The following is a 26,717-nucleotide window of genomic DNA, read 5'->3' as shown; positions in this document are numbered from 1 at the left end:
GTGTTCTAGGGTGCTCCCCTGCCCCCGTATATAAAGGAGCAAGGGAGGGGTGGCCGGCCTAGAAGGAGGCACACCAAGGAGGAGTCCTACTCCCATCGGGAGTAAGATTCCCCCCCTTCCAAGTAGTAGGAGTAGGAGTCAAGGAAAGGGGGAAGAGAAGAGAAGGAAGGAGGGGGCGCAGCCCCTCCCCCTAGTCCAATTCGGACTAGGCCTTGGGGGGGCGCCCAACCTCTCCTCTCTCTTTCCCCTAAAGCCCAATAAGGCCCATATACTCCCCGGCGAATTCCCGTAACTCTCTGGTACTCCAAAAAATACCTGAATCACTCGGAACCTTTCCGAACTCCGAATATAGTCGTCCAATATATCGATCTTTATGTCTCGACCATTTCGAGACTCCTCGTCATGTCCCCGATCTCATTCGGGACTCCGAACTCCTTCGGTACATCAAAACTCATAAACTCATAATATAACTGTCATCGTAACGTTAAGCGTGCGGACCCTACGGGTTCGAGAACTATGTAGACATGACCTAGAACTATTCTCGATCAATAACCAATAGCGGAACCTGGATGCTCATATTGGCTCCTACATATTCTACGAAGATCTTTATCGGTCAAACCGCATAACAACATATGTTGTTCCCTTTGTCATCGGTATGTTACTTGCCCGAAATTCGATCGTCGGTATCAAATACCTAGTTCAATCTCGTTACCGGCAAGTCTCTTTACTCGTTACGTAATGCATCATCCCGCAACTAACTCATTAGTCACATTGCTTGCAAGGCTTATAGTGATGTGCATTACCGAGAGGGCCCAGAGATACCTCTCCGACAATCGGAGTGACAAAACCTAATCTCGAAATACGCCAACCCAACATGTACCTTTGGAGACACCTGTAGTACTCCTTTATAATCATCCAGTTACGTTGTGACGTTTGGTAGCACCCAAAGTGTTCCTCCGGTAAACGGGAGTTGCATAATCTCATAGTTACAGGAACATGTATAAGTCATGAAGAAAGCAATAGCAACATACTAAACGATCAAGTGTTAGGCTAACGGAATGGGTCATGTCAATCACATCATTCTCCTAATGATGTGATTCCGTTAATCAAATGACAACACATGTCTATGGTTAGGAAACATAACCATCTTTGATCAACATGCTAGTCAAGTAGAGGCATACTAGTGACACTATGTTTGTCTATGTATTCACACATGTATTATGTTTCCGGTTAATACAATTCTAGCATGAATAATAAACATTTATCATGATATAAGGAAATAAATAATAACTTTATTATTGCCTCTAGGGCATATTTCCTTCAGCAACGGCACCAGAAAAGAGTTTGATGTCTACTACGCAACCTTCTTCTTGTAAACTCGTGTTGGGCCTCCAAGCGCAGAGTTTTGTAGGACAATAGAAAATTTCCCTCAAGTGGATGACCTAAGGTTTATCAATCCGTGTGAGGTGTAGAATGAAGATGGTCTCTTGCAAACAACCCTGCAACCGAATAACAAAGAGTCTCTTGTGTCCCCAACACACCCCATACAATGGTAAATTGTATAGGTGCACTAGTTCGGCGAAGAGATGGTGATACAAGTGTAATATGGATGGTAGAAATATTTTTTTATAATTTAAATAAATAAAAACAACAAGGTAACAAGTGATAAAAGTGAGTAAAAACGGTATTGCAATGCTTGGAAACAAGGCCTAGGGTTCATACTTTCACTAGTGCAAATTTTCTCAACAATGATAACATAATTAGATCATATGGCAATCCCTCAATGTGCGACAAAAGTCACTCCAAAGTTTCTATCACGGAGAACATAAGATGAAATTGCTTCTAGGGTACGAAACCACCTCAAAGTTATTCTTTCCGATCAATCCCTTGATCTATTCCTATAAGTGTCATAAACAGCCCTAGAGTTCATAGTAAAATAACACCATATGATACACATCAATCAACCCTATTGTGACCTAGATACTCCAATGTCAGCACAAGTATCCATGGGTCAATTATACGACATGCATCAAACAACTTCAGATTCATAATATTTGATCCAACACAAAGAACTTCATACAGTGCCCCAAGATTTCTACCGGAGAAACAAGGACGAAAACGTGCATCAACATCTATGCATAGATTACCCCAATGTCACCTCGGGAATCCGCGAGTTGAGTGCCAAAATATACATCAAGTGAATCAATAGAACACCCCATTGTCACCACACCCCATTGTCACCACAGGTATCCCACGCAAGACTACATCAAGTGTTCTCAAATCCATAATAGTATTCAATCCGATAATAGTGAAACCTCAAAGGTAAAACTCAATTCATCACAAGAAGGTAGAGGGGGAGAAACACCATATGATCCAACTATATTAACAAAGCTCGCGGTACATTAAGATCGTGCCAAATCAAAAACACGAGAGAGAGAGAGAGAGAGAGAGAGAGAGAGATCAAACACATGGCTACTGGTGCATACCCTCAGCCCCGAGGGTGAACTACTCCCTCCTCGTCATGAAGAGTGCTAGGATGATGAAGATGGCCACAGGTGATGGTTTCCCCCTCCTGCAGGGTGCCGGAACGGGCTCCCGGTTGGTTTTTCGTGGCTACAGAGGCTTGCGGCGGCGGAACTCCCGATCTCGGTTTTTTTTGGGTTTTTTTGGATTTATAGAAATTTTTTGCGTCGGTTTCACGTCAGGGGGGTCCACGAGCCAGCGAGAAGGCAGGGGGTGCGCTTCCACCCTTGTCGTTGACTTGGGACTCTTCTGGCCCAATTCTTGTGCTTCGGGGGCTTCTTCTGGTCCATCAAAAAATCATCGTAAAGTTTCAGTTCGTTTGGACTCCGTTTGATATTCCTTTTCTGTAAAACTCAAAAATAAGGAAAAAAACAAAAACTGTCACTGGGCTCTAGGTTAATAGGTTAGTCCCAAAAATAATATAAAATACCATATAAATATAAAACATCCAAGATGGATACTATCAGGGGCGGATCCACCTGGGGTCAAGGGTGTACATCTGTACACTTTTGGTAGGAAATTTTTATATATGATTTATACTTGATGCATGTATAAAAAGTGGTGTGGTTTGTGCAATAAACATCATGTCGTTTCATATAAACTGGTCTCAAATCTTCGTTCCAACAATCACAAACATCTTGATTCCCTTAAGACCAATTACCATCGATGCTTTTTCACCGTCTCATATGTTGCATTAACACCCTATTACTATCACCAGCCCTACATGAACTATGGTTTTAACGACGCCTTGTTTTTGGCCATGACATATTTTATGATTGTGTAGAAAAGAATTTCAAATTTTACTATTTTCTGTAGGATACTGCCATTATTCTTTGAAAAAAAGTTCTTACTAGCTACATGAACCTTTTAGATATTGCAGTGCAAAAAAAAAAATTGAACACCCAATTTTGAAATCCTGGATCCGCCACTGGATACTATAATAGCATGGAACGGTAAAAAGTTATAGATACGTTGGAGACGTATCACTTCCCGACTTCTACTACAACAAGTTGTGCCCGGCTCCGGCGAGGGAGGGGCGATGACGGCGACGCGCCTTCGGCTCGCTTCAGTGCTTGTAATCGTCGCTAGGTGGTCTATGAATTTGGATGTAATTTTTATTATTTTTGGTGTTCGTTGTACTGCCATGATTGAAGATGAACAGATCGACGGTTTCCCGCAAAATAAAGAGGAGGTGCCACGCGCTGTCTAATCGTCTGTCAGGCCGAAAAGAAGGTGTCGCCACTCCCAAAGGCGGCAAGGCCCACCTCATGTCTCTCGTTCCGTTCCAGCTCCCACACTCGGCCGAAAATCTGTTACACGGCGCCTGCCTTCTGGTCCTGTGGCGGCAGGGGCTGCCGCCTCCGCGCGTGGCTGCAGGTGCCACGTGTCGGCTGGCGCGCCTACCGTCATGGTCGAGGGGGTCTTTTCTGTCAATTTCATCTAAAGGGGGCCTTTTCTGTCAATTCCGTCGGGCAGGCTGTCCTTTTCAACAAAAAATCCCTGCCTTCCTAGCTAACATACGACATCCCCTAAAAAAAGCTAACATACGACAGCTATTGGTGTCCTTTTCTTTTCAATCGGCCATCAAACCGATTCCAGTACCAGTAATAACGGAAGACAAAACAAAGTAGCTTCATCCATGTTGCCCAAGAAAAAGCGAAATCTAACATGAACGAAAAATTTGAATGGACACTTTTTCCGCTGATATTTTTGGTTCACATATATGCACATTCACAGCTGCTTGGAGAGCCTTTTAGGAGTTTGAATGTGGGCAAACACCTTAAACAGTTCAATTTCAGTTGTCTTAAACGTCTTACAAAAGCGAACAGAGGGAGTAGATCATTTCTCTGCTTGCTACAAAGAACAAACAACAAGCTGTCCAATTGTTCAAAGCTTTATACAAAGAACAAACAACAAGCTGTCCAATTGTTCATTTCTTCGTCTTGATTCTAATACCTACACTGTTGCATGTGTACTTTATGACGACCGTGCTTCACTTTGTGAAGAAACAATCAAGCTTCTAGTAACAAATATTTTTCGGTGCATTTGCCCCATCCCCAATCAGATTTGCAGCTGTAATTTTAGGTTTTCCTTAGCAGTCCAATATGCTGATGCCAAATTTTTGCACCTCATACGTGCCCCTACTACTAGCAGCAAGCAGCCAAAAGAGTTGTGAATCAGACAAGGAGCTCACTGCTGCTAGCGCATACACTTTCTTTCCGCTGGAACCTCCCCATTCATACCGCGGTGCTACAGCGGATGCTGATTTCTGAGAATGCCCAGGTACCTTCTGTTGCTAGCACATGAGGTCGTTTATCATCAGTTTTCATCAAGGCCAAGATGCAAAACTGAGAGTCCAATTCCCACATGCAGGGACAAACAAGCCAGTGAAGCGTGTACATCCCAGGCACTTGATATCGCCAGCGACGCGACACTCGCAAACAGAGTGAGTTCCTTGTAGGCCGAGAGTCTCTGTCTGCTACATAGAGTTTCTCCAGGTCGGCGTCGAGCTCCTCCTGTTTCTTGACTACCGCCGGACCCTCCTCGGTGTCTTGCATCACAGAGTAATTAATTAGGTACTGTGGTACATATGTTGTTGCTCAGCAGAATAATAGTACAGAAAAGTACAAGTATTTTGTATGCATGCATAATGGAATTGAAACAACTCAAATGAAAATAAATTTGCTGCGCCAAGATGGGAAATGTTCAGCCTGACAAATTTACTATCCACGCGTTTCTTCACTGAAAGCCGCAAGTGTTCGAACAAGTGATGTCGACACCGATGACTTCCCGATTAAGATAGGACTGCATCAGGGGTTAGCTTTGAGCCCTTATCTTTTTGCATTGGTGATGGATGAGGTCACAAGGGATATACAAGGAGATATCCCATGGTGTATGCTCTTTGCGGATGATGTGGTGCTAGTTGACGATAGTCGGACGGGGGTAAATAGGAAGTTAGAGTTATGGAGACAAACCTTGGAATCGAAAGGGTTTAGGCTTAGTAGAACTAAAACCGAGTACATGATGTGCGGTTTCAGTACTACTAGGTGTGAGGAGGAGGAGGTTAGCCTTGATGGCCAAGTGGTACCTCGGAAGGACACCTTTCGGTATTTGGGGTCAATGTTGCAGGAGGATGGGGGTATTGATGAAGATGTGAACCATCGAATCAAAGCCGGATGGATGAAGTGGCGCCAAGCTTCTGGCATTCTCTGTGACAAGAGAGTGCCACAAAAGCTAAAAGGCAAGTTCTACAGGACGGCGGTTCGACCCGCAATGTTGTATGGCGCGGAGTGTTGGCCGACTAAAAGGCGACATGTTCAACAGTTAGGTGTGGCGGAGATGCGTATGTTGAGATGGATGTGTGGCCACACGAGGAAGGATCGAGTCCGGAATGATGATATACGAGATAGAGTTGGGGTAGCACCAATTGAGGAGAAGCTTGTCCAACATCGTCTGAGATGGTTTGGGCATATTCAGCGCAGGCCTCCAGAAGCTCCAGTGCATAGCGGACGGCTAAAGCGTGCGGAGAATGTCAAGAGAGGGCGGGGTCGACCGAATTTGACATGGGAGGAGTCCGTTAAGAGAGACCTGAAGGATTGGAGTATCGACAAAGAGCTAGCTATGGACAGGGGTGCGTGGAAGCTTGCTATCCATGTGCCAGAGCCATGAGTTGGTTGCCAGATCTTATGGGTTTCACCTCTAGCCTACCCCAACTTGTTTGGGACTAAAGGCTTTGTTGTTGTTGTTGTTGTTGTTGTTGCTTTTTTTCATTGAAAGCCGCATTTTTAATAGGCGATAAATTGTAGACAAAGCACGGAAGAAGAAACTAAACCAGCCGAGGAGTACACAAATCCTTGAGATGGTGCCACTAAAAAAAGAAAACAGTGATAATAAACTGAGGCAACACTCACCTATTTCAGCAGCTTTCATTGCTGAAACTTTTGCTGCATTGAGAGCATTTATGGTTCCCTCTCTGGTTCCTGATGCAGAATTATATAGAGCTTTGTTTAGGATCAAGAAGTCCATAGTGTGGCAGTATGTACAGCAACAATAATTTTTCAGAATTAATAGAAAAAGGAAAGAGAAAAACAACAACCAACCTCCTGAGGTGTCCATTTCGATGTGATGTGCATTTTCAACATCTCGACCAACAAAACCGAGTAAGGCTCTCCTCTTGTTCCTAACTCAGGTTCTGTACAGTCTACACAGATGCTTTTCGACATTTCCTTGCCACTTCTCTTCTATAAAGCCTCCTTTTTTTCTCCGAACTATTCAGTTTGAGCGAGAGCTCAGAGGTACTTGAGTTGACGATATATGCTGGAACACTGGATCATATCCCAAGTGCTTCATGGATAAACAGTTACCCTTCGGACGTGATTGATCTTCTTAAGATAATCATTGCATTCATTTGTTTTTTCTTTGTTCTGAAGCTTCTTTGTGAGATCTTTGGAAACTCCTCGCAGATATAATTTCTCTAGTGTTCTAAGATGCTCAATGCCATCAGGGAGGGCCTTTAGCTCTGGACAATCTGTGAGAGATAGGTGAAGAAGGCTTTGCAATGCACTTTCTTCTACCACAACATCATTGAGCTGCGGTGCATCTGAGATTGATAGCAGTCGCAGTTTTGGAAATGCCATGGCATTGAAGTGCAGCCTCTTCCCTTCATAGGCCTTATCAAGCCAAAGTGCACGTAGACCATGTAACACCAGCAGGCATGAAAATGAGTCTTCATCAAGTTTGGAGAAGGCTAAGGCCAACAAGGTAATGTTTTCATGGTCTGAGAAGGACGAGACAATCTGAGGCATCCGTTTCCTATCTAGTTGCCCTCCTATTTCAAGCTTCGAGAGCGTAGGGGGTAAGCAGAGCTCTTCCAGTTCCAGTGTTTCTTTCTCATTTATAGCCATAATTGCCAGACTAACAAGATGGGTCATATTCATGATAGCATTGCACAAATCAGCACACTGTTCTCTCTGCACTTTGGTGATGGACAAAGTTCTCAACTCTGTCAAAGCACCAAGATGACACAAAGTCTCTGAACTTGCCTCAACAAGTTGCAAGGCTTGCAAGTCTGTCAAGTGCCTTATGCCGTTAGGCACCTGGATTCCAGTCCAGGCAACAACTCCTTTAATATTTGTCTTTGGATCAGTAGCTACATATAGATATCTCAACTTCCTGAGTGTCGCCACACTCTCTGGTAAACTCAACAGCTTAGCATTGTAAGCATCCAAAACTTCCAATTTCTGTAGTCTTCCAACTGTTCTCGGAATATCCTCAACCTCGGTATCTCTAAGACCCAGAAACCGCAGATTAAACATGTTGAAAATCTCATTCGGTAGCCTCCTAATTTTGGAACCTTGTAGATCTAAAGTTGATAGCAACTTAAAAGATTTCAACAAAGACTCCAGTGAATCAATTGTCAGACCATTGTCAAAAACATAGATTGAACGGAGCTGAACTTCACTTGAAAGAGTCAACTGCTCAATATTGGCGCTTTGGATTGATAGGCGGCGTGTATTTTCTGCTGAAGAACTTCCTGGGCCATCATGAACTCTACAGAACCTCTCCTCATTTGATTTAGCCAGAGCAAGAAGGCGAATGATATCATGCATTCGGCAACTCCGCACACGTCCACTTTCATTCCTCTCCACTACCTGCAATAGGCTTCGATTTACAAGTTCGTACAAATAGCCCTCTGCCACTTCCTCCATTGTTTTGTGCTCTGTTTCCCTGATGAATCCTGCTGTCACCCAATGCCTAATCAGTCTTTTCCTTTTGATCAAATAATCCTCTGGAAATACAATACAATGAAGAAAGCAGTTCTTCAAAATATATGGAAGATCCCCCAAACTGACCATTAGAACTATGTTAACATCAAAAATTGCATTGTTTGTCAACTGCACTTCTAATTCCTTGTACAATTTTTCCCATTCAGAATGAGTTTGGCTTTTGCAGGACAGTAAACGACCTATGCATGCAATAGCAATGGGCAAGCCATTACACTTGTCCACAAATCTTTGTGCCAAAAACTGTAGCTCCTCCGGACATATTCTGTTTTCATTTTTCCAAAACGCCTCTTTACAGAACAATTCCCATGAGTGGTGCGCTTCTAGTGGTTTCAATTCAACCATGCAATTTCCAGTAGCCAGCAACGCTACATCATGGATTCTTGACGTGATTACAAACCGACTGGTGCTGTTAGTAGGGAAAGCATCTCTTATCTTGAACCAGATGTCAATACCCCAGACATCATCTAGAACCAGAAGATACTTCTTGCCACGCAAGAAATCACGGATGATCTCAACTAGGCTTCTCTTTTCCATGTCAACAATATCAACGCGAAGTTCACCCTTCAAGTCGCTCTTCTGTAACTCCCTGATAATCTGCTTTAACAAGTCCTGAACCTGGTATGATTTTGATACAGTTATCCATGCAGCACAGTCGAAGTCTATCTTCAGAGTGTTGTAAACATGGGCAACCAAAGTGGTCTTGCCTACTCCTCCCATCCCCCATACTGTGCTAATTACATTCTCCTGTTGGAAATCACTTGTCAACCAATTAATCAGCAGATTCTTACTCTCATCAATGCCGACAAGATTTTCTTCTATTGGGAAGTATGAAGTCTGATCTGTAGATCTGCAATGAGCATCACTGTTTCTAGCTTCTATTGCAATTCCTCTCATGTCATACCGGGCCTTTCTCCTATCAACATTCTCTAATTTCAGTTTGATGTCTCTCAATTGCAGTGACAGACGGCGCCAGGTACTGATTCTCTTAAACCGCCGCTTGATCTTCACAGAAAAGCCACCATGTTTATCCTCTAACTTGTAGGTGAACTCGTCAACAACATCCTCGATCTCGAACGCAAGGCCTCGGATCTTGTTGATGAAGCTAGCAGTGGTATTTTCAGTATCCTTGAACCTCTCGGCTTCTTGTAGAAACGACTGCATGCTCTCCAGATCCTCCTTGATATCACGGATCTGACCAAACAGCCTGACAACAGAAGAAGCTTTAGCTTGACGGCATAGCTTCCCTGTACCAACCTTGATTGCTTCTATGGCCTAGGCTGAACCAAGCTTCAGAATCAGCATGCCGACAACCCCCTCTGCCATGGTACTATGGATTTTCACTAGCTGACTTCTTTCAAGGGTGAAAATGTCCTGAGCCAGAAAGATCAAACGCAAACAAGCAAGAAGGAGATGAGAGCCAATACAATATCGGATTGAAATGAACAATCAGTCAGACTGAAGATATGTAGATAGGCCCCAAGGAAGTGCATTGCAAGAGAAACATTAGCAAGTCCATGATTCATATGTATGTTTGCACATACAGCCCACCGGTCAACAAAGTCACCTTAGCTCATGGTTCAATTTTTTTATGGTACCACGGAAGCTAATCAATTGTAAGTGATATTTCATTGGCCAGTTTTTCTGATAACCCAAAAGGTTCACTAGCCTAAAAATTTAAAAGATTGCGGAACCTGCCAATCTGAACTTACTCGGTGCTTTGTTTACTCTCAGCACAAAAAAGTGCTGAAGGTAAATTATGTTCATGTAGCTTTTCATGTCATTTTTTAGTACCTATATTAGGATTAGTATGCATGATGCTACTGCGAGTGCTCGAGTACATCTGTAAAGCACATTAATCCACTAACTTGGACAAGAAAAGGCAGCGATAAAGTCTAGTTGATGCAGAAAGAAAAGACATTCTTTCAATTTGAGTACATATCTCCCACTGATAACGTATCTAGGACGTATAAGCACATGAGCTCTTATGCTGTACAGAAAGAAGTACCACCGGACTATAGTGTTTCTAAGCTTCTGCCGAACCGAATTCTCTCCACGAGATGGCATACCATCTTGGCTACGCAGGCTCATTTGGTAGCCGGTACAAACCCTCGGTCAGTTGGTAGATGCAACAGGGGGCAGTCAGATGACACAGGTTATGTTAGGCTGGTTTCATTTCAGGTTGTACATGCTGACTGGTAAAGATAACACGAGGAACGAATCTGGTCCTCTTTTGGGGTGGGAATCAGCTAATCATGCAAATGCAAGGGGTGTCAGGAAATTTCCTTCGTTCTTTGTAGTACAGCGTCCAGCAAGCGACCATAAAATCGGCCGGTAACTAGCAGCAGATCCAAACCGAACTACGGAAGCGAGCAAAAATATTGTAGATAAAAAGATGGAGTGAGCATGGTAAGATCTTATCGGCGAGGAATCTAATAACTCACCACAGCGAAATTCCAGGTCTGGGAACCGCTCCGCTCCGGCGGCGACGAGGTGAGGGAATCGGGGTTCGGCGCGCAGAGGTGAGGGAAATGGGGAAGAAGCAGCGAGTCTTCGTTTTGCTTGTGTGCTGGAATATCAACCACTCGTGGCATCTGAACCGCGTAAGCATAAATCCCAGACGGCCGACAAAAGAATCAAGCGTTTGATGAGAATAGGCTTTTTTTTTTACTTCTAACCTATTCATCTTCAATCATGATAGTACAACGAACATCAGAAATAATAAAACTTACATCCAGATTCGTAGACCACCTAACAACGACTACAAGCACTAAAACGAGCGTTGTCATCGGCCCTCCCTCGCCGAAGCCGCACAAAACTTGTTGTAATAGACAGTCGGGAAATCGGCGTGCTAAGACCCTATAGGACCAGCGCACCAGAACAGCAACCGTCGCTGATGAAGAGTAGCGTAGATAGAAAGAATCCAACCTGAAAACACACGAACGTAGACGAACGACAACCAAATCCAAGCAGATCCGCCGGACACACATCTCCACACGCCCACGAACGATACTAGACGCACCACCGGGACAGGGGCTAGACGGGGAGAATCTTATTTCATCTTCAGGGAGCCGCCGCCATCTCACCTTCCTGAACAGGACACAAACCCTAACAAAGCTCAAAGAACAATCTAAAAATGAAGCCCTCCCGTCAGTAAGGGCCAGGAACCACCACGCCTTCATGGCCCTAAGGCCACCGGAGACGAGGCGGACCGATGGCAACGCTACCAGGAGGCAGAGAAACCCTAACTTTCTTAGGGAGGTAGATGGAGGCCTTCCTTCTGATCCTTTCTCATGAGAATAGTTTTCCTTCCTTTCAAAATGGACCGGCTTAAGTCGCCTGAAAAATTATTTTGGATAAAGTCGATTTTTTGGATCATCAGATTAAGGAATCAGCTTAGCCAAATTGTCAATTCAGTCAACTTATATATAGCTATTGTGAAAAAGAATTTGGTCGGGGCAGTCGTTTACAATGGTTACCATATGTTTTTTTTCATGTCCAGCAATTGATGACTGCATGTTTATAAAATCATATGGTGTTTAAATTTTAATTAGAAAATATGTAACTAAAATCTTGTTTTCATTTTTCTTTTGAATTATTGTGAATCCACTCCAATCGAATATTGAATAATCAAATTCTTCAATTCAAATTCAAAGTTTTCAAGATCTTTCAAAAAGTGGGTAATGGAGGAAATAAATCTTTCTATATCTAAATAGTTAGCCCCCACCAACTTATTTCTCTCAGCATGGAAGAATGTCACCTCATCATTCAACATGCATGAAAAAAGGCACCAGAACATACAACCATGCATAAGAAAAAATGCACATCAACATTCTATTATGATATTTATATTTTATAATAATCAAACACCATAAATCATATTTATTTTCAGATGTTAGTTATCGTATTATTTACTCCAAATATTCATGTTCCATGCAACCAATTCTCAGTTAAATATATTAGAAATATTACCGCAACAACGTGCGGGGTATCATCTACTCTCTCTGTAAACTAATGTAGTTCAAACTGAACTGCAAAAACATGTTATATTAATGTACAGAGGTAATAGTTTTTTAAGTACTCAGAGGTCATCTCGTAGTTAAGCGAATAAGAAAACTGTGTAGCTTTGGGATCCAACAAAGAAAAATAAATATGTAAGAGTAATGTTGCCCACCCGCTGTCTTGTTTATGGTCAAAGGGCAAGCAAAGCACAAATCCAAGTGCAAAAGTCCTCCGGGGCGACAAGTTATGCCAGCGCACTATATAAGTGTGAATCAGACATAATAGATGTTCATGAGCCACAATATGATCATAATAACCCAATTCTACAGTTTTTGATGCAAAACTGGCAGTCAAATTTCCACATGCAAGGATAAAGGAGCCAATGAACTGTGTACCACATAACAGGTACTTCAGATCTTGGGTGCTGCCACACTCACATCCAGAGTTCGCTACAAGCCGAGGCCGACAGTTCGGCCATCTCTCCGGCGCAGGCCTGCTACATAGAGTTTCTCCAGGTCGGTGTCGAGCTCCTCCTGTTTCTTGACTTCCGCCGGACCCTCCCCTTTGTTGACGGCCTTGCTCTCTTGAACCGAGGCAGAGGTATTGCTCTTCACACCCTACAATAGGCCATAGCCACCAAGGCACCCTCAGGCTCTAAGAAAGTATTAGTGCATCGCAGAGTAATTGTTGTTGCTCAGCCGAATTCAGGTCAGAATTGTATTATAAAATACATCTTCAAGGAATTACCATGAGTTTGTTGAATTTCTCTTGGCGCTCCCGATCAGAAAACAGATTCGAATCCCAGTGAGTGCTTGTCTGAGGCATTAGAATGAAGGTAAAAAAATGAAGCCAAAGTATGGTAATGCAGGAATAATGGAAGGAAAGATGCAAAATGAAAACAAATAGATGCTATCCGTGATATACCTCTGTAGGGTTACTCTTTTTGTTGCCCCAAAGCAGCTTTTTCTTCTGGTCAGTGGATAACCGCCCGGTTCCAACCCCAAATCCTAGAATGTTCTTCTTCACTGCAAGTGAGCATGTAAGGAGGGGTCAATCATGCAGAACATTGCATAGCTCTGATCTGTCATGGAAGAGATTAACATCGTAGTCATACAATTGGACCATCATGGAACCAAAATTCTTGTGCTATCAGGGAGAAGTTCAGTCCAACAAATATACTATACCCATCACACAAAGCCGCATCTTTAATAGGTGCCTCCATCAAATTTTAGAAAAAGCATATAAGAAACTAAAGCAGCTAATGAGGACATAAATCCTTGAGATAATGCAACGATGGAAGAAAAAAATATTGACAACAAACTGAGGCAACTCACCTGATTCAGCAGCTTTCATCGCTGCAACTTTTGCAGCATTCAGATCATTCATGGTTTCGTCTTTAATTCCTGATGCAGAATTAACAAAAAATTTGATTAAGGTCAAGAAGTCCATAATCTCATCTTAATAGAATAATGCACCAGTGTGTTCAGTAAGAAGAATTTTTCAGAATTAGTAACAAAGGAAAACAAAAATATATATAAACCAACCTCCTGAGGTATCCATTTCCATGTGCTGTGCATTTTCAACACCTGGACCAACAGAACTGAACAAGCTTCTTCTCTTCTCCCTAGTTTCTAGCTCAGGTTCTGCTGCACAGCTGCTTTTCTCAATTTCCTTGCCGCTTCTCTTCTTTAGAGCATCCTCCTGCTTGAACTTCTCCTTGTTTTTACTTTCCTCTTCTTCTGGATGCCTTCTGGTAGAGTTGGTTTCCTTTCTTAAATCAGCATCTTTGTCATACTCTGTGCCATCATGTCTAGGGTATTCACGTGGGGGCCCATGTTTTTCCTGATTCTTAGTCCTCTGCTCTCCCTTAACAGATTTGCCCCCATACCTGCTGTCAACATTTCTCCAATCATCATGTGATCTATCAGATGTGTCATCACGCTTTGAAGGATAATAGTAAGTGTCAGCCCTTGATTCCCGATCTGACCGAGAAGTTCTAGAATGGCTCCTGCCATGATCATCAGCTCGCTTATCATGATACCTCCTATAATCATCATGCCTCCTGGATTCACGAGGTGCTCCATAGGAATGCCTATCAGAATGCCTAACAAATTCCCGACCTCTGCCTGGTCTGGCATGGCTAGAGTCATTCTGTACAGCTGAGTTGTCTTTCCTTCCATTCTCACTCCCCCTAGAGTGGTCATCCTTGATTTCCACTGGACTAAGGCTCCTCCCACGTTTGGTGTCCATCCTGCACTCAGCAGCATCTATCAATAAACAGCAATTCGACAGTTCAATAACATGCAGATTTACTAGGTCACGCCAAGGGGTAAATCGTTCTCAACATTTATCATTACACACTATTAACACCTCCAGAATGTATATAGTGCACTCCTAGGGGATACTGGGTCCATACTGTATGCACCAAAGGCTAGGGTGCAATCACCATGCACTGAAACTAATAGAAGTCACAACATATAGATTTTATTTATGCTAAGATGTACTTCATGGTCTACTTTACTTATGAATAAAATTTCAAGCACACAGCGAAAAGTGAAAAATCCGATAACTTGATTTCTTACAAATGCTAGAATTTTCTCATTTTGTTACTCTTATAATACATAATAGTTGGAATTTCAAATGTTAAAGGTAGAGGAAAATCAGAAGTACATTTATCCCAGATTTTACAAGGATGGCAACTGCATCCTAAGCCTTTAGATTATACAATAGGGCCCTGGGGATACCTTCTAGTGAAGACCCGGAGTTAAAAAATTATTACATCCATCCGGCCTCACACCTCACTTACAAAGTTCAGTTGATTTGCCAGGTTTTACATGCCTGTGAAACAAGTGATGAGTATCTCAAATGGATTCCAAAAGGAATAACTAGGTGCTGCCTCTTCTACTTTCAATGAAAATAGATTCAGCATTGTACTCCCTCGAATTCTTCTTCCTCAAACAAAGTGGACTAATCCAAGTTGGGGAATTTTTGAAGAAGAACAGATAAGCACCTGGAGCCCCAGGTGAGAGAAAAAAGGATCAACGAAGATTACTCGCAAACCAAGGGCTCATCGCCCTGCACAGTTCCATCCCAAATAAAGCTAAGCCTCACAGCAAGGATAATCATGCTTGATCTTCTCGACTAGCTGAGCTTCAGAGCAGGTGGTCTGGTCAAAGATACACCTGCACCTCTCCTTCCAAATATGCCAGCAAACAAACGCTACATTTTGAATATGAAGCCAGTCAAGCGAGTTCAAGACAAATTCCCATCAAGCTGCAGCAGAGGGGTCAGGCTGCTCAGACCATATCGGACCAGTCACTTTTCGTGATCGGGGCAGTCGAGGATGAGGTGCACGGGCATTTCAGGCTCCAAGTTGGGGAATCAAGTAAAGAAGGAAGCAAAATAGTGCTGAAGTACAGAGTTATGTGCTTGGGCAGATGAGAGTCCAATAACAAAGGATAGGGAACTCGCCCTAGTGTAATAGCCAGCATGTTCTCATCCCTGAGGTGGAAGAGGCTACGAGGCTTACCAAGAGCTTTGATTATTCATCGATTGATCCAAACAAGATGCAGGCAGCACAGCTGCAGCCATTTATAATGAGCTTAGGTGAACAAAACTCTCCCTATCTTAAACTTTACCACACTACTCTTTCTGATTCCAACTCTTCCATTTTTTTAACTTGACTGCTACTGCGCCAAATCCTATCCTAGTGAAGAGAATGGGATGGTTAGAAGTTACAACTGCTACAAGTAACATTAGAATTTACAACAAGGAGACAACGCCAATATCTAATCTCATATACTAAGTTGTTAATGAGTTGGATTTGCCAGGGGAGAGACGGTAATACCTTGGGTAGTATGTTTGATTTGAGCTCAAGCCAACTACACCAAACATTTAGTACCAATATTTTGGCTAAGGTTTTGGTTGCCCATGTTTTGGCTAATGTTGGCAAGAAAAATGGACTAGAGCTGGCTATGGAACATGCTCTTGCCAAAATTTTGGCATCCATCCAGGCAAAAGCCAACATTTTGGTCATGACCAAAAATTAGTAAAGCTGTTTTTGGGTGATTAAACAAAAATAATACTCAGGGACTCCGGATCACAGAGCTTAACACGGCACTTCAGGAAAGCATTCAAAGAGAAAACAAACACAGCTGATTGCTGAGTAATTAGTTTGGCTAGTAATCTTTGTCTGGTTACCGGGATTGGGTGGTTCCCTAGAATATTCAGGTAATGTCACTGCACTGGCTGCTAAAATTGGTTAGCGGAACTTGATCACCATAGCACGGTGCACATTATGGATGCCCAACGTAGAAAGTTCTCCACATTATCAGCATGGAGGACCCGGAATACTACAATACTAGTATACTGCAGCATTTAGTTTGTGACGGAACATTGCATCAACTTCTCGACATTTTAATGTTGTCAGACGAATTCATCCCAAGAGGAATTGTCGCCAAACGTAATTCACCAGAAGAAATCGGTGTGGAAGTGCTCAAATCCCAACAATACAGGCGTCAGGCTAACAACATCGTACCGGAAAACAGACCATCGAAAGGCAGCAGCTACTCACCCAAATACACCCCTCGCTAGCTCGCGGTTGCGCAGCGTGCTGGGATGCTTGATGGGGCGGTGGTCGAAGCCAACCTGTGGTTCGCGACTCGGGGAAGCGGAGAGCGGGGATCGCGGTGGCTATGGCTGGGACCGCCCGCGGCTAGGGTTGGGTCGATCGCATCGCCTTTTGCGTTTGGGAGATTTTGGAAGATGGGGTGCGCTCTGCGTCTGGTTCTTTTCGGTTCATATGTTTTTTTTTTTGGGAGAAATTTTCTGCTCATATGTAGTCTTTTTTTTTTGAGGTGAATGCTCATATGTTTTTTTTTTTTGAGAAAAGGTGAATGCTCATATGTAGTCTTTTGCGGAATTTCTTTTGCGGCTTTTCTGAGAAAACTGGGCCGGCCCATCCAGCTGTTGTTCTGCGCTGGGTTTTTTTTCGTTTCCTTTTCTTCATTATTTCTTTTTTTGCTTTTCATATATTCACAAATTTAATAAAAATAAAAATAATGTTCCCAATAATCAAATAATGATCGGTATTTCCAAATATTTTAAACTCGAAAAATATTCATGTTTTTTAAAAAAATCGAAAAACCATAAATTGTTCAGATTTGAAAAACAAATCTCAAAATAATAATAATAATAATTTCGAAAATTCAAATAATACTTTTTGTTTCCTTTTCTGGGAACTTTTTAAACTGTTATGAATATCAAAATTTATTTGAAGGTTTCAAGAAAATTCAAAAAAGAAATGAAAGTTTCAAAAAAATACTCCTATTTGCATTTTCAAAAGCACATTCACTATTTCATTTTTTTTTACTTTTTCAAAACAGTGGAATTTCGAAAGATTGTTCATAGTTTCAAATTCTTCTGAACAAACAGGAACAAAAAATTCAAAATTTGTCCCGGCCACCGTTGCAGGCAAGTACATGGGTTGTTCAACACGTTGGACAACATCCCATTGTTAGAGTCTAAGCAAAAATGGAGCAATCTCAGGGCGTTTGGATCTGGACCGTCGGATTATGATTCCAAAATGATTCAGGCCGTCTGATCTCTTGATGGAGCGATCCTGGCCGTCCGATCGTTCTAAACACTGCACAATAAATAGTATCTCTTATGCGCCCGTCATTTTCCACACGTTCTACCTCCCTACCACTCCATGACAGGCGGGACCCGAGCGGTGTGGGCCGCAGCCGTCAGTGTCTAGTGTGGGTAGTGCTGTCGGTGCTTGTCCGTCTCTGCGCGGGTGGCGTGCCACCGCCCGTTATTTGGGCTACCCGCCGAGGGCAATTTTGTCACTCCATGTTATTGCTCTCGCGTGGCGCTTCGTGTGTGGCTGCTCCGTGTGTAAAGGCGAGGGAGGATTGGATCAGAGAAAACCCGTAGCCGACGCCATCGCTCTCCCCTGCTCCCCGATGGACTCCCCACCCAACCCACCAGTCACTGCTGCCGTCGCCCCCAACCCAGGCGACCCCTCCCCTTCTCTCCATGGCCGCGGATCCATGGCCTTTCAACCCCAACCTCGCCCTCCTCTCTCCAGCCCACCGTCGGATGAATGGACTCCACCGACTCCTCCTCCTCCCTGGCGGCCTCCTCCAGCGCCGCCTCCTCCTCCCCCTACTGCGTCCACTACCGCCCCTCCCCACCCCCACCGCCGCCTTCCCCTCCCCTCCCCCTCCCCCGCCTGACGCCTACCCCCGCACCCACCACCCGCTCGACGTCTTCTCCTTCCCCATGGGCTCCGACCCCCACGTCCAGATGGGCCCCTCCCCCACCCGCCGCCGATGACGACCTCGGCCGAAAGAAGCGCGGCCGGCCCCGCAAGTACAAGCCCGACGGCTCCAGCCCCGCCCCTCGCCGGCGGCCCCCTCCCCCTGCACCGCCATCGTCCTCGTCACGCCCGGCTGCGGGGGCGGGCCCTCCTCCGTGAAGCGTCGCGGCCGGCCCCCCGGCTCCGGCAAGATGCAGCAACTCGCCTCCCTCGGTACCTAACCAATCAATCTAACACACGCTATTTTTTCCTTTCTGGCTTCCAGATTGGCTGACAGCTTCTTCTTTCTCAGGGAAATCGTTCCTCGGCACCGGGTTCACCCCCCATGTCATTATCATCCCCTCAGGAGAGGTCCGTATCCTCCCCCCCCCCCCCCCCCCCCCCCCCACCACCACATTTATATGTACTGATGTGGTTGGCTGCCAACCGAATTTGGTTGATTGCTTGCCCCTTTTAAGCCCAATGCAGTTTTCTTCTTTATGTGGTTATTAGTTGCTCTGCACTTTTTTGCTCTGCACTTTTGCAAAAAAGCGCATCACCTTCCTAGCAAAACTCGCTAGATTTGGACCCGCGGATCAAAAGATATGGGGATTTTTAAGGTTGGGGAGGGCAGTCACCTTGAGAATCGCGTGCGTCCCAGAAGAGTTTGGTGTGGTAATTCCTATTTACTGTCCTAATTATAAATAATGTGTATGTTTTGGATGTTTGCCTACATGACATGTATTCTGTGACAATTCAGTTTCTATTCTAACAAGCAAAACTCATCTGGTTTGGATATTCGGCCAAGCACTTTTAGAGTATAGTGCTACCGTTTCCATTTGGAAGACATCAATATAGTGTTTCCAATTCCAAGATTATATTTCTGGATCTAAGTAGCGTATATTTCTAGCATCCTTCCATGCTAAGAATTTTAGAGAAATCTAACTTTGAGAGAAATATAGTGTTTTCTATTTGTAAAATATAGAGACTATAGAAGTATTGGATGCCAGAATATAGTGTTTCCAAGATTGCTTCGGCTGAAGCTTATAGATTGTTTTCTCTCAATGTTAGATCTGTTTATTGATGTCGTCCAAGTACTCATTTGATGTCACTTCCTGACTTTTGTAGAGTTTTATATCTTGGCAAAATACTTGGTAAAGGAATGATAAGTAAATATGAGGTCTCGAAAGTTCTGTGTATTTTCAGAGCATGGAAACTAAATAAACACTTTGACTCCATCATTTTGTGTTCGAAAGCTCTTCAGATTCTGTTTATTTGCTACCGTTGGCGTTGGACATATTACTCATGCAGTCATTAATTTCTTCATTAGAATATTTCCGTTAGTGTCATGTTTGAGCCATTTACTACTTTGGTGTTTATTCAGGGTCTGGAAAACATTCTGGATCACCATATGTAAATAGGCTGGAGTGATTTCTATATTTTGACAGAGAAGTTTACTAATGGTTAGCTTTCTTCAGGTATTCTGATTCATAGTAGCCTGTAGGGAATTTCTTGGTACTAATGAGAAAATATCAGTATTGAAACAAGAAATACTTCTTATATTTTGTTTGTGATTGGTCCAATAAAAGGTTGTGGCCATCCATTGTGGCTATAAGTATTTATTTCCAAAAATCTGGCAATAACGCTCTATGTAATCCATGACAATACTAATATCAAACCAAGATGCTGCTGATTTTTCTACTTTTAGTTAGTGGAAAAGAAGAGGACCTTGTTCATATATGAAGTAAAAGGAAGTCATGCAGTACCTCGCTGTGATTATTAGCCTATTGTGATACTCAACCTAACAATGAAAATGTTTTATGACTGAAAGTTTGACGTGATCTCAAGTATGATTTGCTAATGTTGGTTACAGGATCTCAAGTTTGACAACAAAAGAAAGGGCTGCTGCCCCGTTATCGTCGTCATCCTCACGGTTAGTTACATTAGCAAATCCTGTAACCAACATTCAGGCTCCCCCCTTCTCTTTCTCTCTGATCCATCCGTCCTCAGATTCACCCATGTCTTCTCAACACTCAGGCTCCCCCCTTCTCTTTCTCTCTGATCCATGTTTTCTATGTCTTAACATACATGTCTTTGCGTGTGCGTGCAGCAGCTCGGCAGAGAGAAAAGAGGAGGTCACCGGGAGACGACGGAAGATCAAAGGAGGATGGATGAGTGCATCACTACAGTACTGCCCTGTTTCTCCTTGTTGGCAGCACTGACTCGATTTCATACGAAAGGAGGATGACTGCATCACTACACTTTTTCATAGGTACATGGGTTTCAGTAGTTTCAGCCTCCTGCAAGTCATCATGTTGCTTCCGTACGAAACCTTTCACTTTCAGTTCATAAGAAGCAAAAGAAAGTTATTCAGTACCTTGCAATTATTTTGTGATTATTAGCCTATTGTGATACTCAAAACCTGATAAAGAAAATGTTTACTGATTGAATGTTTGACATGATCTCCAGTCTGATGTGCTAATCTATTTAAGTTCTGTATGACTGGTGTTGAATCTTGATTTGGTTGACATAATTAAATGTAGATGGTAAGATCACAACTTTGATTTCTCGGTATTGCACGTAGAGTGTACATGAAGTTGGTGTATATTTAATTCACAAGAGTTTATTTCATATATGGATAGATGTGTACAGATTGGCTGTAGTGATTTTTGTTCTGGCATACAAAGCCAGTAATATGAATTGTTTTGTTCTGAAATTCAGTTATACAAACCAACAATTTTTGTCTTTCTTATAGTCATTGTTGATGCATGATTTGTTCAGAGAGGATTTTCTCTGTAGCCTACAAGCTTTACATTTGCCAACTGAGCTTATATTTCTGTTAAATCACTAAAATAGTAGGGTATTTTCAACTAAAAAATAATATAAATAGCATGGTATTCTAACCTGCAGTTCTAGGCTGTGCATAGTGAAAACTATTTTGCATCAACAGTTCATTCATGAGAAACATTTAAATTGCTTTATCTATGCGATGGACATTTATTTGATTGAATATGCTTGGTACATTCTTTCTGAGACTTTGCTGCTAAACTGTATTTAGAAATAACTCATGCACGCTAATTCCATACTTGAATGGTTAATGGGCTCACTATTCTATAGTAGAATTTCTACTTTTGTTTCTCTGATATTTAATTTATCTTCAGGCACTACCAATATACTGAACTATGACCAAAATTATTTGGCAAACTTCATGAGTGAGTTGAGATTGAAGGTTATTACTGGCTATTGATGTGATGGCACCTGTCATGGCAAACTTCACGAGTGACCAAATATCAGGTATCTGCCAAACACTCACATAATGCCCTTCTTCTAAATAAGGTTAAGTTCATAATGGGGAAACAAACTTTTGGACTGGTGGAGCAAATATTACCTATCACCACTACTTCAAACCCATGGGATTGAATGCAAAGAAATCTGTAGCTCAATCATTTGCTTATACATCATGCTTTGTTGTCCTCAAATATTTTATCTAGGACAAAATTTCTTTGAGATAACATGTTTTGTCTTATCTTGCCTTAACTTCGCCTCACCTCAAGTGCCCCAGTCGCTCTTTTCCGCGCCCGTGTTCTCTTTGCTGCCGGTCGTGCTTGCGTGATTGATTCCATTCGCCATTTTTCAGGTGGACCAGGAACCGAGGGCTTTGTTCTATTTGTCGGTCACCCTTGCCTTGGCACTAGCCGTGCAATGGAAGAGGTTTGTTCTTGCTCCACTTTTGAAGATGCTTTTACTGCTCGCTGTGTGCGATGATGTTACTCATTTAGGTTTGTTCTTTTGAGCCGCAGGGGTGTGGTTAGGGTTTGGTTGTGCTTTCAAGATCCGTCAATGTTGTACCTGCTGTTAAACTGTACAGAAATAACTCATGCATTGCTAATTCCCTACTTGAAGGCTACTGCTGTGAAGGCACCTGTCATGGCAAACTTCACGAACCCTAGCCCCCACCTCCTTCCTCTCCTCCCGCCGCCGCCGGCGGGCGCCGCCGGGCAAAGCCCGCGCGGTGCCGGCGGCGGCGGGATCTCGTACCTCGCCTGGAACAGGGGCCGCGGGGGGCTGCTTCTTCGGGCGCAGCGGCGGAGCTCGGCGGCCGGCGCGTCGGGTGGCGCGCGCTGGTGGTCGGTGCGGAGCGGCGCGGCCTGCTGGCCGGTGGCGGCACGTCACGGTGGAGCGCGCGGGCCGGTGGCGGCGCAGTGTTCTTCGCGGCGGTGCTTGTTCTGGTCAGATCCGCGCCGGCTGATTTGAGGCGGCGGCCTCGCTGGGGCGGACGGCGCTCCTCCGGCGGCGGGGAGTGCTCGTCGGTGAGGTAGGCCGGATCTCCTCGGCTGCACGGGCAACGAGGTCCCGGTGGCCGCTGGTCATGGCGCGTGGAGGCCCCGGGCTCCCCTCGTCAGATCGGAGGCGATCTGGTCCGCTCGTGTTGCATGACCTCCGGCCGGCCTGGATCTCCGGTGTGCACGCGCCTGCTGATGTTGTGTCTGGTTCGGAGGTGGCGGCAGGGTGCTTGGCCGGGGGAAACCCTTGGCCGCTGGTGGCGGTCACGACGTCGATGGCGTCCCGGACGCCATTCCCTCCTTGGTGGCGGCGCCGAGGCTAAACCTCCCCTGCCTCCCCCCTTCCCTGCGCCCGGGTGAAAACCCTAGCCCCGATGGCTAAGTGGCGGCGCGCCACAGCGTCGTCACCTTCTTGAAGGCGCCGACTTGGGCATGGGGATGCTGGGTGTGCATGGCGAGCGTGTCTGGTTCCTGGTGGCGGCCCGTCTGATCTACCGCGTCGCAGCTCCGGGCATGTCTCGTGACTGCGGTGCTTATCTTCCGGCCGTGTCTCCGATGGCGACCTCGCCCTTCCTCACCTTGTACTTGCCATGGTGGAGCGGTTCTTCATCTCACTCATTGATGGCGGCGGAGATCGGCGGCATGGCGCTATGGAGGCTCGGCGTCCGATGCGCGGAGATGGACTCGCGCAGGAGGAGGTAGCTGTCTGGCGTCATGGTGACGTCGATGGCAGAAGTAGCCTTCACAAAGTAGAAGACTCAATATAATCTGAAGACGGACTTGTGGAAGATGGCGGCGACGACACAAGAGTGCGTCTGACCGGATTGTGCCCCAGACCCGGTATGTGGCTCGGCTGGGGCTTCCGGCTTTTGATGTTAGGTTTAGGTGAGTGGTTTGGGTAGTGGCCCAGCTAGCATCCCTTCATCATATGGATAAGAGTAGCGGCATATGTTGCCAAGATGGTGGATTCAGGTATATTGTTTGTAATACTTTGTAAGGTCCTCGAGAATAATTAATAAAGTGACCGTATGCATCTTCCAGATGCAAAGGCCGGGGGTCATCCTCCTTTTCTAAAAAAATGGCAAACTTCACGAGTGAGCAAATAACAGGTTTCTGGCAAGCACCAACTTACACGAGTGATTCAGAACGTGTGCTTTGTATCTAAGTTGTCTTGGTCTAGAGCTTTTATCGCCTCTTCACAATCTATTAGAAAAAAAACTTTTACCCGAATCATCATGTCGAAGATCTATTTCTATCATTACACATACTTGATATTTGAAGGGGAGCCTTGGCGCAGTGGTAAAGCTGCTGCCTTGTGACCATGAGGTCATGGGTTCAAGTCCTAGAAACAGCCTCTTACAGAAATGTAGGGAAAGGCTGCGTACTATAGACCCAAAGTGGTTGGACCCTTCCCTGTACCCTGCGCAAGCGGGAGCTACATGCACCAGGTTGCCCTTTTTACACATACTTGATATTTGATGTCATGTGTACTGCATAATTTATAGTACTCTATCCACTTATCCAGGATTCTATGATCTCCAGCAATAGTGGAACTGGACTCAAAAAATTTATCAGTAGCTTAGCTTTGTTTGAATAATAAGTAGGAAGTAAAAAAAGTTAATTATACAAACCAATAAAGTTGCCCTTATTCTAAATAAGTTTAAGTTCATAATGCAGATTGGTCCCTGCAAAGGGAGTTTTTTTGTTGCCTTGCTTGCTTTATTTGGTATGTTGCTCTTTTCCACTGTCGACCAGGAGAAAAATTTGGTATCAACCCTTGTCCTTGCTCTTTGCAGAAGAGGTTTTTGTTCTTTTGTTTGATATATTGGTGCTAAAAGACAAGTAGTGAGTCAGTGGCAGGGTAGTCGAGATGGATCCAAGTACTTATATAAGTATGTTGTTGGTCTGCTTGCTTTGGTTTATCCAGTTTTTGCCTTTAAATGAACTAACTCAAATTCGTATTTATGCTTGATGGGTGATTGGATATGAGATCTTCAGAAAGGTGGTTTTATTTACACAAGTAAACGCAAATTCACGTCGTTTAGTTATGGTGTGTGTATATACAGTTGATGCTGCACTGATGTATAACTTGGTGTTTCTAGAACCCTAAAAAAACTTGGTGTTTCTGGAACTTGTAGAGTGTTTTTCTGGTAAATGTCATCGGTGACTTCCCTGATATTTCAGGAGCTCAATTTGCAAAGCATCTCAAACAGCTAGGTTGTTTTATTTATTATTTTACTTCCATGTCATCTCTGCATCTTTTTTCTTCAGTTTTGTTATGTGGTTTGCTATGCAACCTTCGGTGTTGTGGTGCATATAACTTCTGATGGTTTCATTTCTGGTAGCAAAGCTATCACCTTTTGTTGCTTCATCAGCATTGCTTACTTTTACTTGGGAGTAGCTTGGCTTTAAATTTGCAGTGTTCAGAGCTATAATGTTGTGTATTACTACTTATAGATTATTGAAATCCCATGGCTTTACCAGATTGGTCATTTTGCACCCAGCTTTCATAGAAGATAAAGGTTTATTTTGTTTTGTTCATACGACCTGTTTCGACAGCTGAGTTCAATTTGCAACTCTCGGTACTTCAAAGCTTATGCTACACTTGACGAGAAATACTCACGCATATGTTTTCTTATTCATCTCAGCACCCATCCTCATAGAACCATCATTAGAATGAGCAAAGCGCCACTTCATTTAGAGAAGAAAGAAAGGAGAAGAATGGCGCTATTCCTTGATGCTGAGGTCCTCGAAGAAATTACATGAAGGTGGTGAGTGACCTGATCTTGACTAACAACCTTTTCTCTTCAATGGTTAATGATTTTCTGAAGTTTCTTTGCATGGAAAAGAGTATGTCTGTGTTAGACCTTATAGAAGCATCTATATGCATTTTCCCTATGCCTGCTGCAAGATTCACTATGCACACACTGTTAACTGCAAGATAAACTGGTATTTAAAGATGAGTTTATTTAAGGTTCTACTCCCTCCGTTTTTAAATATAAGCCCTTTTATACATTCAATACAGACTACATACAGATGTATATAGACATATTTAAGAGTATAGATTCACTTATTTTCTCCATATGTAGTCCCTATTGAAATCTCTGAAAGGTCTTATATTTATGAACAGAGGGAGTACATTCCAATCGCTCCTGCGGGAGAGGCTGTATGCTCATGCTATTTGTTTCTTGGCCTTTATGTTGTTGCTACCTGTATCTGTTGTATTACTATGGTGGACTGTGAGATGTATGTCGCTGGTTGTGTTTATATGGGATCTGTTTGTGATATGACTGTTTATTGTTCTATTTGCATCCAGCTTTGTGGTTGTGATATTAGTGTGGTCTTATGTTGCGTGCCCTGAACCAATATGATGCTTTTTTTATATTTGCTGCTCCGATGACTGTACTATCAAATTGGATATGATTGTACCTAGCGTGGTGGATATGACTGAACCCGTGCTGCCTTGTGCGGCAAGCCGCATTTCCTACCTAGTAGGCAACAACACGAGCCTGATCCTTCGGCGCCCTTCCTCAGTTCCTCTCCTCCTCTGACGGGTGCCCCACGCGGATCCAGCACACCGGCGATAGGGAGCTAAGGACGAGCAGCTTGTGTTGTGGCACGCATACAAGCTGCTCGAGAAAATGTCTCAAGAAAAAATTGTCTTAAGGGAGAAGAAGATTGACGCTAATGAGTGGGTCCCATCTATAATACCGATAAATACAATGGTCAGTTCGGAAAGGTTCCGAGTGATTCGGGTATTTTTCGGAGTACCGGAGAGTTACGGGAATTCGCCGGGGAGTATATGGGCCTTATTGGGCCATACGG

The 26,717-nt window shown here is 43.8% G+C and overlaps 3 protein-coding genes across 8 annotated transcripts; 1 reads left to right on the top strand and 2 right to left on the bottom strand.

Moving 5' to 3' along the window:
• Positions 1-4,289: 4,289 nt before the first annotated feature.
• Positions 4,290-10,917, bottom strand: LOC123044482 (disease resistance protein RPM1). Its single transcript, XM_044467221.1, has 4 exons — positions 10,751-10,917; positions 6,624-9,680; positions 6,435-6,503; positions 4,290-5,074 (listed from the first exon to the last, which is right to left on the bottom strand). Exon 2 carries the CDS (start codon positions 9,468-9,470, stop codon positions 6,870-6,872), a length of 2,601 nt encoding a protein of 866 aa, XP_044323156.1. The 5' UTR covers positions 9,471-9,680; positions 10,751-10,917; the 3' UTR covers positions 4,290-5,074; positions 6,435-6,503; positions 6,624-6,869.
• Positions 10,918-12,541: 1,624 nt separating this feature from the next.
• LOC123044481 (uncharacterized) lies at positions 12,542-17,112 on the bottom strand. Its single transcript, XM_044467220.1, has 6 exons — positions 16,882-17,112; positions 13,853-14,559; positions 13,643-13,711; positions 13,233-13,333; positions 13,056-13,124; positions 12,542-12,925 (listed from the first exon to the last, which is right to left on the bottom strand). The coding sequence occupies exons 2-6, from the start codon at positions 14,556-14,558 to the stop codon at positions 12,758-12,760; spliced, it is 1,113 nt and encodes a 370-aa protein (XP_044323155.1). The 5' UTR covers position 14,559; positions 16,882-17,112; the 3' UTR covers positions 12,542-12,757.
• Positions 17,113-18,551: 1,439 nt separating this feature from the next.
• LOC123044480 (uncharacterized) lies at positions 18,552-26,244 on the top strand. Of its 6 annotated transcripts, XR_006420118.1 has the most exons (9): positions 18,555-18,843; positions 18,923-18,981; positions 19,994-20,087; positions 20,483-20,542; positions 20,720-20,881; positions 21,771-21,903; positions 22,247-22,320; positions 25,541-25,663; positions 26,023-26,244. XR_006420118.1 is itself a non-coding variant. In XM_044467219.1 (6 exons), the coding sequence occupies exons 4-6, from the start codon at positions 21,861-21,863 to the stop codon at positions 22,861-22,863; spliced, it is 468 nt and encodes a 155-aa protein (XP_044323154.1). In that variant the 5' UTR covers positions 19,032-19,284; positions 20,483-20,542; positions 20,723-20,881; positions 21,771-21,860; the 3' UTR covers positions 22,864-23,849. The 6 variants fall into 6 exon arrangements, 2 of the variants coding, with proteins under 2 accessions (XP_044323154.1, XP_044323153.1); XR_006420120.1 differs by lacking the exon at positions 26,023-26,244 and having other exon boundaries at positions 18,552-18,843; positions 20,723-20,881; positions 25,541-25,953; XR_006420119.1 differs by lacking the exons at positions 25,541-25,663; positions 26,023-26,244 and adding an exon at positions 22,410-23,849.
• The last annotated feature ends 473 nt before the right edge of the window (positions 26,245-26,717 follow it).

This window comes from Triticum aestivum, chromosome 2B (genome assembly GCF_018294505.1).
Source record: "Triticum aestivum cultivar Chinese Spring chromosome 2B, IWGSC CS RefSeq v2.1, whole genome shotgun sequence".
Lineage (NCBI taxonomy): Eukaryota > Viridiplantae > Streptophyta > Magnoliopsida > Poales > Poaceae > Triticum > Triticum aestivum.
Note: the sequence above shows the minus strand (reverse complement) of the source record. Positions and strands in the feature narration are given on the sequence as shown.

Excerpts from the sequence above, each read along its gene's own strand:
- LOC123044480 (XM_044467219.1), top strand. The coding sequence starts at position 21,861 with ATGGCACCTGTCATGGCAAACTTCACGAGTGACCAAATATCAG. Across the intron at positions 21,904-22,246 it reads CACGAGTGACCAAATATCAG|GTGGACCAGGAACCGAGGGC; the intron begins GTATCTGCCAAA and ends GCCATTTTTCAG. Across the intron at positions 22,321-22,512 it reads CTAGCCGTGCAATGGAAGAG|GCTACTGCTGTGAAGGCACC; the intron begins GTTTGTTCTTGC and ends CCCTACTTGAAG.
- LOC123044481 (XM_044467220.1), bottom strand. The coding sequence starts at position 14,558 with ATGGACACCAAACGTGGGAGGAGCCTTAGTCCAGTGGAAATCAAGGAT. Across the intron at positions 13,125-13,232 it reads AAAAGAGTAACCCTACAGAG|ACAAGCACTCACTGGGATTC; the intron begins GTATATCACGGA and ends CTAATGCCTCAG. Across the intron at positions 12,926-13,055 it reads AGAAATTCAACAAACTCATG|GGTGTGAAGAGCAATACCTC; the intron begins GTAATTCCTTGA and ends GGCCTATTGTAG.
- LOC123044482 (XM_044467221.1), bottom strand. The coding sequence starts at position 9,470 with ATGCAGTCGTTTCTACAAGAAGCCGAGAGGTTCAAGGATACTGAAAAT.